This window comes from Mesoplodon mirus (genome assembly GCF_964341445.2).
Source record: "Mesoplodon mirus genome assembly, chromosome: 13".
Lineage (NCBI taxonomy): Eukaryota > Metazoa > Chordata > Mammalia > Artiodactyla > Ziphiidae > Mesoplodon > Mesoplodon mirus.
In genome coordinates, this window is record NC_138989.1 from 25,006,628 (window position 1) to 25,018,013 (window position 11,386).

Consider the following 11,386-nt stretch of genomic DNA (forward strand, 5'->3'; position numbering starts at 1 on the left):
ATAATTGTGGCATTAGCACAAGACTAGAGCACTGGACAAATGGAATGGAGTCCAGAAATACATATACAGTCATCTACCTGATTTACACAGAGCTTCCACCGCAATACAGTGGCATGGTCTTTTTAGTAAATGGTGGTTGATTTGAATACACATATGAAAAAATTAAAGCTGATACTTTGATTTATCACACCATAAATAAAAAAAAATACATTTGAGCTAGATCAGACCTAACTGTGAAAAGCTATACTGTAAAATTTCCAGAAGAAAACATGAGAGGAATATGTCCTTGGCAGACAATTTCTTAAACAGAACATTCCATGAAGCACCACTCTTTGTACATATGTACACCCATGAAATCACCATCGAGGCCAAAATAAGGGACATTTTCAGGGTCCCAGAAGTTCCCTAATGCCCTTCCCAGTTGACAGTCTATAGTTTTGTTTTTTAAGAGGAGGAGCAAGACTTGAATAGGCACTTAATAAAAGAGGGTAATATTCGAGTGGCCAATAGGCATGTGAAAAAAAAATTCTCAAAATCATTACTCATCAGGGAAATGCAGATGAAACTACAATGTGATACCACTACAAAGTCAAGAGGATAGCACTAATTGTTACTGAACAAAACTTGAGTCTGCTAGCCCGAGCGCAGTAAAGCAAATCTACTGACACCATGTTGTGATGAAGGAAAGTACTGCGTTTATTGCAAGCCATCCAAAATGGGACCAAGCAAGAAGAGGCAGCTCATGCTCAAAAGACCCAAACTCTGGGATGGCTTTCAGGGAAGGGTTTTTAAATACAACATGAGGGAGAGGGTGGCAGGGTGTGTGATTGGCTCATGCACAATTCTTATGACAATTGGTTGGTGGTGAGGTAACCAGGTTGTATTTCAGGAGTCAACATCATCAACCTTCTGGTTCCAGCTGGTCTGGGGTCTACATGCTGGTGGGCAGCATACAGTTAACTTCTGTCTTCTGGGGGTTTTAGTTTCTGCAAAACAACTCAAGGATATGGCTCAGGATATTATCTGTAGCCCCTGAGGAGAAATTAAAGATCCTTGACTTTGTTTTATGGCTAAACTATTATTTTTTCTTGCTTGCTTGATTGTTTTCTTTTGTTTCTGCATTTTCTCACTTCTCTAGTTAAATTCGCTCTTTGGAACATGGGGAAGGCCTAGGACCTAAAGCTTTTCTACAAATAAGAGGCAGGGACATGGGGGTGGGGGATCTGTCCCTGGGAAGGCCCTGCAGGGTCCTGCTCAGTTATATACTGAAAAGGACTGACAGTACCAAGTATTGGAGCTGTAGAAATGGAATTCACAGTATTGCTGGTGGAAATACACATTGTTTCAATCACTTTGAAAAAGTGTTTGGCCGTGTCTACACACTAGAAAGCTAAATCTATGCAGTTTCAGAACTTCTCATATCTATATTTAGACATATAGATATAGATATCCTAAAGAAATTACTATGAAAGACAGACACACACTCATAGCAGCTTTATGCAAAATAGCAAAATTATGAGCCTCAAAGTTCAGGAACAATAAAATGGATAAATAAACTGTGCCATATTCATTCAAGGGAATTCTACTCGGCAATGAGAAAGAATGTGCCACAGCGACACACAAGAATGTATCTCACTTATTTAAAAGAAAACAAAGACCAGACCAAAAAGAATCTATCGTGTGATTCTATTTACTTAAATTTAGAAACAGGAAAAACTAATCCCTGGTGGTTGAAGTCAGAAAAGTGGTTACTTTGGGAAGGAGAGGGTGGCTGGGAAGGAGCATGGAGACTTCGGAGTTACTTGACAGTGGAGAGATGAAACAGGTACAATCTCAGTCACTGCAAAGCCAGACAGGCGCTGGCACTGCTTGCTGGTATCTAAGAGCCACTACGTACAGCTGGCCTAGCCTCAATTCAGCTTTTTGGGATCTCTGGAGGTGGGTAGAACATAATTTTCAGCCAGAACCCCTGCTGCAATACATCTGGAATATCTCATGCTCATAGCCATCCTCTTGGTAGTTTTTTCAGGTGACACTCGGGATTCAGTGTTGGTCACAATCATGGATGCTGCCTCTCTTGCTCCTGGTTGAACTGAAGTTCGGACCTTGACCTCTGTTTCAGGAGGCAACCCTTCCAGTTGCTCTGGCTTTTTAAATGGTTGATGATTCTTGGTTTGGTGCTCCATTTTCTCCTTCAAAGTCAAAAACTGTAGCCGGCACTTGGAACATTGAAAGACCCTCTTGTTCCAGTGCCTCCAAGCATGATTTACGTAGGATGCCGCCACTTTGAAAATTTTGAGGCAAAACAGACAAAGCAAACTGTTCGTGTTTTCATGCCATGTTCTGAAATGTGCTTCTACATCAGCAAAGGCTGACGATCTGTAATTGCAAACCTGGCACACATAGGGCATTTCACCAGGTTTATGATTGACCTTCATGTGCTGTAAGAGAACCTGATCTGTTTCGAAGGACAATTCACAGATTTTACAGACCGCAGAGGGCTCCTGGGAAGTGTGGACGCTTTCAATGTGACACTGCAGCTGGAAGGGGGTGGGAAACTGGCGGTGGCAGTACCGGCAGGTGGTGTGGATTTCCCAGCCGTCATCCCTCTGCTTCTCAAATTCCAAATGGTTCTTCACGTGGGTCATAAACTTGATATTTTTTAGGACTTTCAAGCAGCTGAGGCACTTGAAGGCTGTGTGGGTCTTCCATTCTGGCTGCCTGTCTCCTGGATGCCGTCCGTAGTAAAAATCATCAAGTAACATGACCAGATTTCCTTTCTTGGGATCAACAGTCTTGTTTTGACTTGCTAGACTCGAAAAGTCTGTTTTTGCCAGCCTTTCCAAGCTACATGCTCCATCTGGATCCATAACATTGTAACGTGCCTGGTTATATACATGAGCCCATGGAAATGATGCCCCATTGTGAACATGGCTTGACGAGGTCGGGACACCTTCCGGGGTCATACTCGTGTTCTTTGTAGGAAGGATACCTGGAGAGACACCAGCTAAGTCCTGTCCCCCTGCCATTCCATGGCTGACTTTAGGTCTTTTGGGATTCCCACTGTATATATTCATATCTGAAGTGGGACGTCGCTTTGAGTCACGAGGACTTTTATCCTTGCCTCCTACTGAGAATGCAGCTCCAGGTAGACAATGAGGCCATGGAGAGAGCAAATCTGAGGAATTGTGAAGCACAACTTGCAGAGAGCTCATTTTATAATCAGGTTTAGACGAAGGCTCAAAAATAATAGGACTATCTATGTCTCCCCATTCAGATTGAAAAGCCGGTGAAGTGGCTGCTGCCTTTGACATCGGGGTCCTGCAATTTGCAGGCTGCAATGTGCAAGTGGTATCTTGACTCACGTGACCCTTCTTTCTTGTTGAGGATGAGTCCCTGGTCACTCTGTTCAAAATGTTAGAAATGACCGGCTTTGAATTTGAAATCACTCTGACAAAGAGGGTTTCAGTATCTTCATTGACATGCTCCACTCCAACAAAGATCACCTCAGCACTGTCATCGTCCTCGTCTCTGGGTTTGGACCCTCCCATCTTCTTCTCTGGTCGTTCTGGTGCTTGTGCTTCCTCACACAGAAAGACGTGTGCCATTTTACAATCGCTTTTTGCTTAAAGTGGTCCCTTCTACTGCTTTCTTTTGGCAAACTCCCACCTAAAGGCAACCACATGACACGGTCAGTACAGTTGTCCCCCCAGATCCGAGTTTTTGCTCTCTGGGGTTTCAGTTAACTCTCGGTTGTTAACTGAAAATATTAAATGGAAAATTCCAGAAATAAATAAATAACTCATGGAAGTTTTAAATTGCACACCATTCTGAGGAGTGTGATGGGAGTCTCGCACCGTACTGCTTCCTCCCACCTGGGACATTGGGTTATCAGATTGATTGTCAAGATATCACAATGCTCGTGTCCAAGTCATCCTTATTTTACTTAATAATGGCCCCAAAGCACAAGCAGAGTGATGCTGGCAATTCAGATATGACAGAGAGAATCCATAAAATGCTACCTTTAGGTAAAAAGGCAAAAGTTCTCAGTTTGATTAAAAAGAAAGAAAAAAAATTGTACGCTGATGTTGCTAAGGTCTATGGTAAGAATGAATCTTCTATCTGTGAAATTGTGAAGAAGGAAACAAATCCATGTTCGTATTGCTGTCACATTTCAAACTGCAAAAGTTATGGCCTCAGTGCATGGTAAGTGCTTAGCTGAGATGGAAGAAACATTAAATTAGTACAATAATATTTTTGACACAGAGACCACATTCACAAAACTTTTATAACAGTGTATTGTTATAATTGTTCTATTTTGTTCTTAATTACTGTTGTCAATCTCTTACTGTGCTTTTATAAATTAAACTGCATCGTAGGTATGTTTGCATAGGAAAAAACATTGTGTATATAGGGTTTGATACTATCCATGGTAGCAGACATCCACTGAGGGTCTTGGAATGCATCACCTCTCCCCATCGTGGATAAGGGGGGACTATTGTATTTATTTCAAAAGACAAAATTGGTGCCTTATTTAATCATCAGCTGAAACATTGAGATAACTATTAACACCCTTATTTTATATGTGAGGAAACAGGCTCAAACCCAGTTATGTGACATGATAATTTTAAACTTACCTCTCTGGCCCCCAGCCCCCACTTTTGCCTTATCTCCCCAGGGTGGCCCCAATGCTCCCATTAAACTCTGATGGAGAGCTGACATGCACCCTTTTGCTTATAGATCTCCAATCTCACTCAGAAATGCCAACCAACATGAAACGTCCAAAAGAGCCCTAGGCTATTGCCCGGGGTGCCCCTCCCTCCCTCCACTCTGTGAGTCTGGAAGGCACCAGACCCTGTACACTGATCAAAAAAATTTTTTTTATTTTGGTTGCACTGCATGGCATGCCGGATCTTAGTTCACCGACCAGGGATGGAACACTCGCCTCCTGCAGTGGAAGTCTTACTTAACCATTGGACCGTCAGGGAAGGCCCCGGATCAAAAATTTTTTTTTAATTCCAGAAAGATCTTAAAAGCAAAACTTGAAGTTGTCTCATGCTGGCAACTATATATATAGCATTACACTGTACTTAGAACTATTTACACAGCATCAACATTGTATTAGGTATTATAATGAATCCAGAGATGATTTAAAGCATACGGGAGGATCTACTCAGTTTATATGCAAATACTACACCATTTTATATAAGGGACTCGGGTCATCCATGGCTTTTGGTATCTTCGGGGTGGGGAGTCCTGGATCCAATCTCCCACGGATACCGAGGAAGGACGGTACTTTCTCAGGACTTCTGTTGCTCCCCCTGCCTTGGATGCTCTTTCTCAGGTACCCGCATCCCAGCTCCTGACCTGCTTCAGGTCCACAGCTTCTCTGCAAGACTTCCCTGACCACGTTTTCAAAAATCACAACCTCCCCCAACTCACATGCTATATTCACCTCTGAAGCTATTTTTCAATAGCGTTTATCACCTGCCTAACACACAAGTATAAAATACATCTTGCTTCTTTTCTGTCTCCACCCACTAGTCTATGAGCTACATACATGAGGGAGGGCAGGGAGTTGTGTTTTGTTCACTGCTGTATTCTTTGTTTCTAGAGCAACATCTGGCATACCGTCAATGCTACATGTTTGCTACATAAATATAAAGTAACTGTTAGTAATATGATCATTTACCTGTACAACAGGCCCGAACCCACTAATGCCAGGCTCCCCAAGCACTTACACTTGATCTTAGCCAAAAGCCTGAGAAGTGATTTTCCAAGCATTTAATTAAATCCAAATCCTAATGATTTAACACCATCATACAAGGGAGAAAATCAGCCTGTATGTAGTTGGGTGTGGGGAGGGGTGATTAGTGAAATAAAAGTTTTGTAACGTAGTTCTCTCCCTACAATAGATTTGCTGATAGCTTCCATGCCATTAACACGTTCATTGACACTAAGGGACATTCTAATGTTGACATTTGACCATTTCTGTTATCTTGCATTTCATCAGTAGCACTTCATAAGTTTGTTTGGCTGTAAATATATATATATACCAACTGTATATATATATATATATATACCAACCTATATATATATATATATATATATATATATATATATATATATATCAACTGATGGCATCTTAGATTCAATGAAAAATTCTATTTCTTTTCATAAGCTGAATCCATCCTACTAAATTTACTTCACAAGTCACTAATGGGATGCTAGCTGCTTTCTATAGGCAAATGGTTTAAACAGGGATTGGCAAATTGGCTTGCCCCCTGTTTCTTTTTTTTCTTTTTTTTTTTTTTTTTTGCCCAGCCACCAAGCTAAGAATGTTTTTTAAGGTTTTTTTTTTTTAACTTTTAAGAATATATTTAATTTTTTAACTTTTTTTTTTAATTTGGGGGAAAAAAACAAAGGAATATTTTGTGACATGTGAAAATTGTACGATATTCAAGTTTCAGTGTCCACAAATAAAGTTTACTGGAACACAGCCACGATCACTTGCTGTTGCTGGAGGCTGTTTTGCACTACTAGGGCAGAGTCAAGCCACTGCAAGAGACCACATGGCCCTTAATGCCTAGTTACTATCTAGCCCTTTACAGAGAAAGTTTGCAGACTCATGGCTTCAGAGAACAAAATGGAGCATACCAAACTCCGTAGCTCACCAGCTCCTGAAGTCCAGATGATTCAGTGCACTCTGAGCCCCAGCGAAGGGTGAAGCTGGAACGTCCTGGTCTCCATATCCAGGAGAGATTTCTCTCAAGTTCAGCAGCGTTACTTCCTGAGTCCTGTGTCCGTGGAACTCCTACCTGGCTCTCCTCTGTGACGCTGAATCAGGAGATTCCATGCCTTTTAAAGCCCATTATGATCCAATCCCTAGTATCCAAACAGGGCTCCAAATCACGTTCCTGGACCAGTTTATCCTGATTGGATATTCAGCTAGAAACCTTTCATCCAAATTGCCAGTGAAAGGAAAGAATGTGGGTGGGGCTTCAGGGCCAGGCCCAGAAGCTGCCTTCCTGGTCCTCATGGCAGGAGTCCCCACTCCTCTCTGTCGTCCACAGGCTCACCACCTCATCTCTAATTTACCTGCATTTTAAGCTACTGGGGGAAAGCAGGGGCAGGGGAATGTGGTCCACACAGATATTCCAACAGAACCCAGGCTGAGGTCAGGAACCTGAAAGGACAAAAGTCCTTTTCCAATGCCAGAAAATTCTCCATCTGCAGAGAGCAAAACCCTGCTCTCCTCCTGTCCCTGGGGGATCCAAGGGGCAGGGCTCACTCCCAAGTGGTCTGCACTTGAAGACTCAGCACCCATGGGACTCCCGGGGTCCTCATTGTAGGTCTTCAGGCTGAAGCCCAGGAGCTTTTTCTAAGCAGGGGCTCATTCTTTCTTAAACCAGTTCCAGGGGTGACAGCTCATACCCTGGTCTCCCTCCCTCTCCCCTCCTCCCTCCCTCCTCCTCCTTCACTCTCCCTTCCCTCCTCACCACCTAGATTATATCTGAAATTTTCCCTCCCACTGCCTTTACAGCCCTCTGCATACAGATTCTTGGGGATAGGGAGGGCTTCTAACAACTCCTCACTGGCAAGAATTATTTGTATTTCCACTCCTAATGCAACAGAGTCACTGAATTAGAACAAAAATGAAGTTCACTAATGAAAGCATACTAAAGTGCCATAACTTGATATAACATCAAAAATACCCTTCTGGGACTTCCCTGGCGGTCCAGTGGTTAAGACCTCGCGCTTCCACTTCAGGGGGTGCATGTTTGATCCCTGGTTAGGGAACTAAGATCCCACATGTCATGCAGAGCAGCAAAACAAACAAACAAAAACCTTTCTTATCAAATCAACATGCTGTACACCTTAAATCCACACCATATATGTCAATTATATCTCTCTGAAGCTGGAAAAATAAGTATAAATGATCTGACCATTAGAAAGAGCTCATTTTATACTTTTTAAAACGGATGGTGGTGAGTATCAAAACCCTATGCTATTTACATTCTTTTGGATATGTTTAAAAGCATGATATTAAAGGTTTTATTTCCTTTTTTTTTGGCCACGCTGCACGGCTTCCTGGTAGGATCTTAGTTCCCTGACCAGGGATTGAACCCGGGCCCTTGGCAGTGAAATCGCCACCAGTTTTATTTACTAAAAGGGCCTATTTTTATTGTACGTCAGAAGATACATCCTTTGCAGTGTTTACACTTATGATGAAAACATTTTTGATGTCAGCTTAAAAATGTTTGCAAAAACTTAGGGGAAAAGAAGGAAAACTTTGACTATTTGATACGTTTATAAAGATTGCTCAAATCTGAGAATCACCTGGGACATTGTGAAACATACAGATTCCAGAGCTGCATCTCACACCTGGGAAACTCAAATTACCAGGGGCCTGGGAATCTGAATGTTCAATGTTTGCCCCATTTGATTCTGAAGTGAAGGGTGGCCCAAGGTATAAAATCCTCCAATACTTTGGGAAACATTGATCTCTCCTATGATTAAAATACCCACGAGTCCACTCCTTCAAGGGAGCCTGAGGATGGGTTGAGGGTCAGGAATTCATTTCTCTTTCATTTGACACACTGAGCACCTGCCTTGGGGTGAGCATGTTATTGGTGACTCAACAAACCAATCAGGGACTTCCATGGTGGTCCAGTGGTTAAGACTCCACACTCCCAATGCAGGGGTCCCAGGTTCGATCCCTGGTCAGGCAACTAGATCCCGCATGCCGAAACTAAAAAAAAAAAAAAAAAAAGAAACATCCCGCATGCTGCAACTAAGACCCGGCGCAGCCAAGTAAATGAATGAATGAATGAATGAATGAATGAATATTAAAAAAATAATAAAAAATAAACCAATCAGAGGCTGGAGCTTGAGCTGGGTGCCTCCCCCTCCCCCCTCAGAGATTCTAGGACCCCACCTAGGATATGTAAGCAAAGCCCAGAGATCAGGATTCAGTTCGGGCTGCACTTTTGAATCACCTGGATTGTATTTCTTAACCCTCAGTGAATCTAAGGAATCACCTACGCAGTCTTGTGAAAATGCACATTCTGGTCCAGCAGTTCTGGGTAGAGCCTAAGAGCCTGAGTTTCTCACAAGCTCCAGGTGATGCCCAGGCCACTTGGCCAAGGACCAAATATTAAACAGTAAATACTAGGGAGCTGTTGAAAAGAATTTATGTCCTGGTTGATTCTGCCCATCTTACTCCAAACCAACAGAATCAGTATCTTCAGAAATGGGAACAGGGAGTCTGTATTATTAAAGGTCCCAGGTCTTTCTAAGGAGCAGGTGGGATACAAATCCCCTGCTTCAGATGATGACAGCACCTGTGCAGCATTCACCAGGTGAATCACCCCTACCATCACCACCTGTTTTGGCTTCACTGTGTCCTGCAAAATTCATATGTCGAAGTCCTAACCCCCAGCACTTCAGAATGTAACTGTACTTGGAGATAATACCTTTAAAGAGGTGATTAAGTTAAAACGAGGTTATTAGGGTGGCTCCTAATCCGATCTGATGGGTCTCTGTATAAAAAGAGGGAGGGGCATTCCCTGGTGGTCCAGTGGTTAGGGCTCCATGCTTTCACTGCCGAGGGCCTGGGTTCAATCCCTGGTTGGGGAACCAAGATCCCAGAAGCCGCACAGCGTGGCAGAAAGGGAATTGGGACACACAAGACCTCAGGGATGCTTGGACATAGAGGAACACAAGGACACAACAAGAGCACTCTCTCCATCTGCACGCCAAAGAGAGAGGCCTCAGGAGAAGCTACCCTGCCAACACCTTGATCTTGGACTTCTAGCCTCCAGAACTGGGAGAAAATAATTTCCTGTTGTTTAAGCTCTCCCTCACCTCCAGTCTGTGGTATTTGTTGTGGCCACCCTAGCACTCTTACACTCTTCAGATCAGGAGCCCATGGAGAGGGCTCACCTCAGGTATAGGTAGGGGGTGTGCAGGTGATAGCTCAGCTCCCAGGTGACTGCCGGCCATCAACAAATGCCCAACCACCCTGATTTTCCAGGAAGCAGCCTGTTCCTCTTGTGGATTACTTTCTGAAGACCACTGCTGCTAGGGGCCCCACTCAATTCTCTTTCTGGCCCCAACTCTTTTACTTCTCTCTCTAGACTGTGATGGACAGAACCTTGAGGACAGAGTGAGTCCCATTCTCATACCATCCTGAATGTGAGGGGAAGTATCTGTTTTGGCCAAGAAAAGGAAGAAAAACAAACCACAGCTGTATAACAGAATACTCTGGGACGTCCCTGGCGGTCCAGTGATAAGACTCTGTGCTTCCACAGCAGGGGACGTGAGTTCGATCCCTGGTCCAGGACCTAAGATCCCACATGCCGCATGGCGGGGCAGGAAAAAAAAAAGGAAATGACCTGTTCTAAACTTTCCTTCCATGGACAGCCCCATGGCCAAGTCCAACCCAGGCCCAGTGCTGTGGAGACAGCTCCCTGGGACTTGTGGTCATGATAGTGGAGTGATATGTGCTCAGCCTGATTATCTACCAACAGGGCTGGGCATCTCACACCATCTTAGAACTTTGTACCCAGTAGGAGATCAGGCCCTCAGGACCACAGGCTGTGCCTCCTGACATGCAGACCAGGACTGTGTGAAAAGTGGACTCTACTTTACAATGCGGCCCAGGAAGCACACCTGTTCCTCAGGACGCTAATCCAGATGGCCAGCCTCTACCCCTTCCTCCGCCGCCAGGGGAGAGCTTGGCTCTACCATTGTTCTCCAAGCTTTTTCCTCTTCCACTCTCCCTGGGAGAGCTTTATCTCAAGAGATTAGGGCTTTCATAATCAGTGGCAGAGCCTTCGGCTTCCTGCTGCTTCTTCTCTCAGCTCTCAGCTCTGAGTTAAATGTACGAGTGTGGCAGAGAGGGACCAAAAGGCAAGGGACCGGGACACTAAAAAATTCAATCAGTGGTGACTTATACCACCTGCTTACCCAAAGCAAGGTGATGTTAATTTCCAGGGCATTCCTAGATGAAAATTTCGGTGGCCCGTGCTAGCCACAAAAAGGGTTTAGTGGGAGCCCCCAACTCTAAAGGGTACCCCTAATGAAGGGGACTTGTTCACAGAAAAGTGCTCTGATGGGCAAGGGGAATTAGTTAAAACCTTAGCTCTGCCAGGTTGACAGAGAACCAGGATTTGGGGGAAATTCTGTCTTTACCACATGGATTAAGGTAAAAACTCCAAATTACAGATGAATCGTGCCAAGGAGAAAAATGTCAAGTTACATCTAACGCTGAAATCCTGAAATCAGATGTGACTTTTTTTTTTTTTTTGACAATTGAGAATGGGTTTTGGTCAGCCTTTGAATAAAAATCATGTACAAGTTTTTATTAATTTAAAAACAAAAC

At 43.6% G+C, this 11,386-nt stretch overlaps 1 protein-coding gene across 1 annotated transcript; it reads right to left on the bottom strand.

Moving 5' to 3' along the window:
• Positions 1-1,910: 1,910 nt before the first annotated feature.
• ZNF280A (zinc finger protein 280A) lies at positions 1,911-6,743 on the bottom strand (the record flags this gene model as incomplete). The annotated part of the gene is made up of 2 exons (XM_082641337.1): positions 6,675-6,743; positions 1,911-3,669 (listed from the first exon to the last, which is right to left on the bottom strand). The coding sequence occupies exon 2, from the start codon at positions 3,606-3,608 to the stop codon at positions 1,911-1,913; it is 1,698 nt and encodes a 565-aa protein (XP_082497463.1). The 5' UTR covers positions 3,609-3,669; positions 6,675-6,743.
• Positions 6,744-11,386: the final 4,643 nt, after the last annotated feature.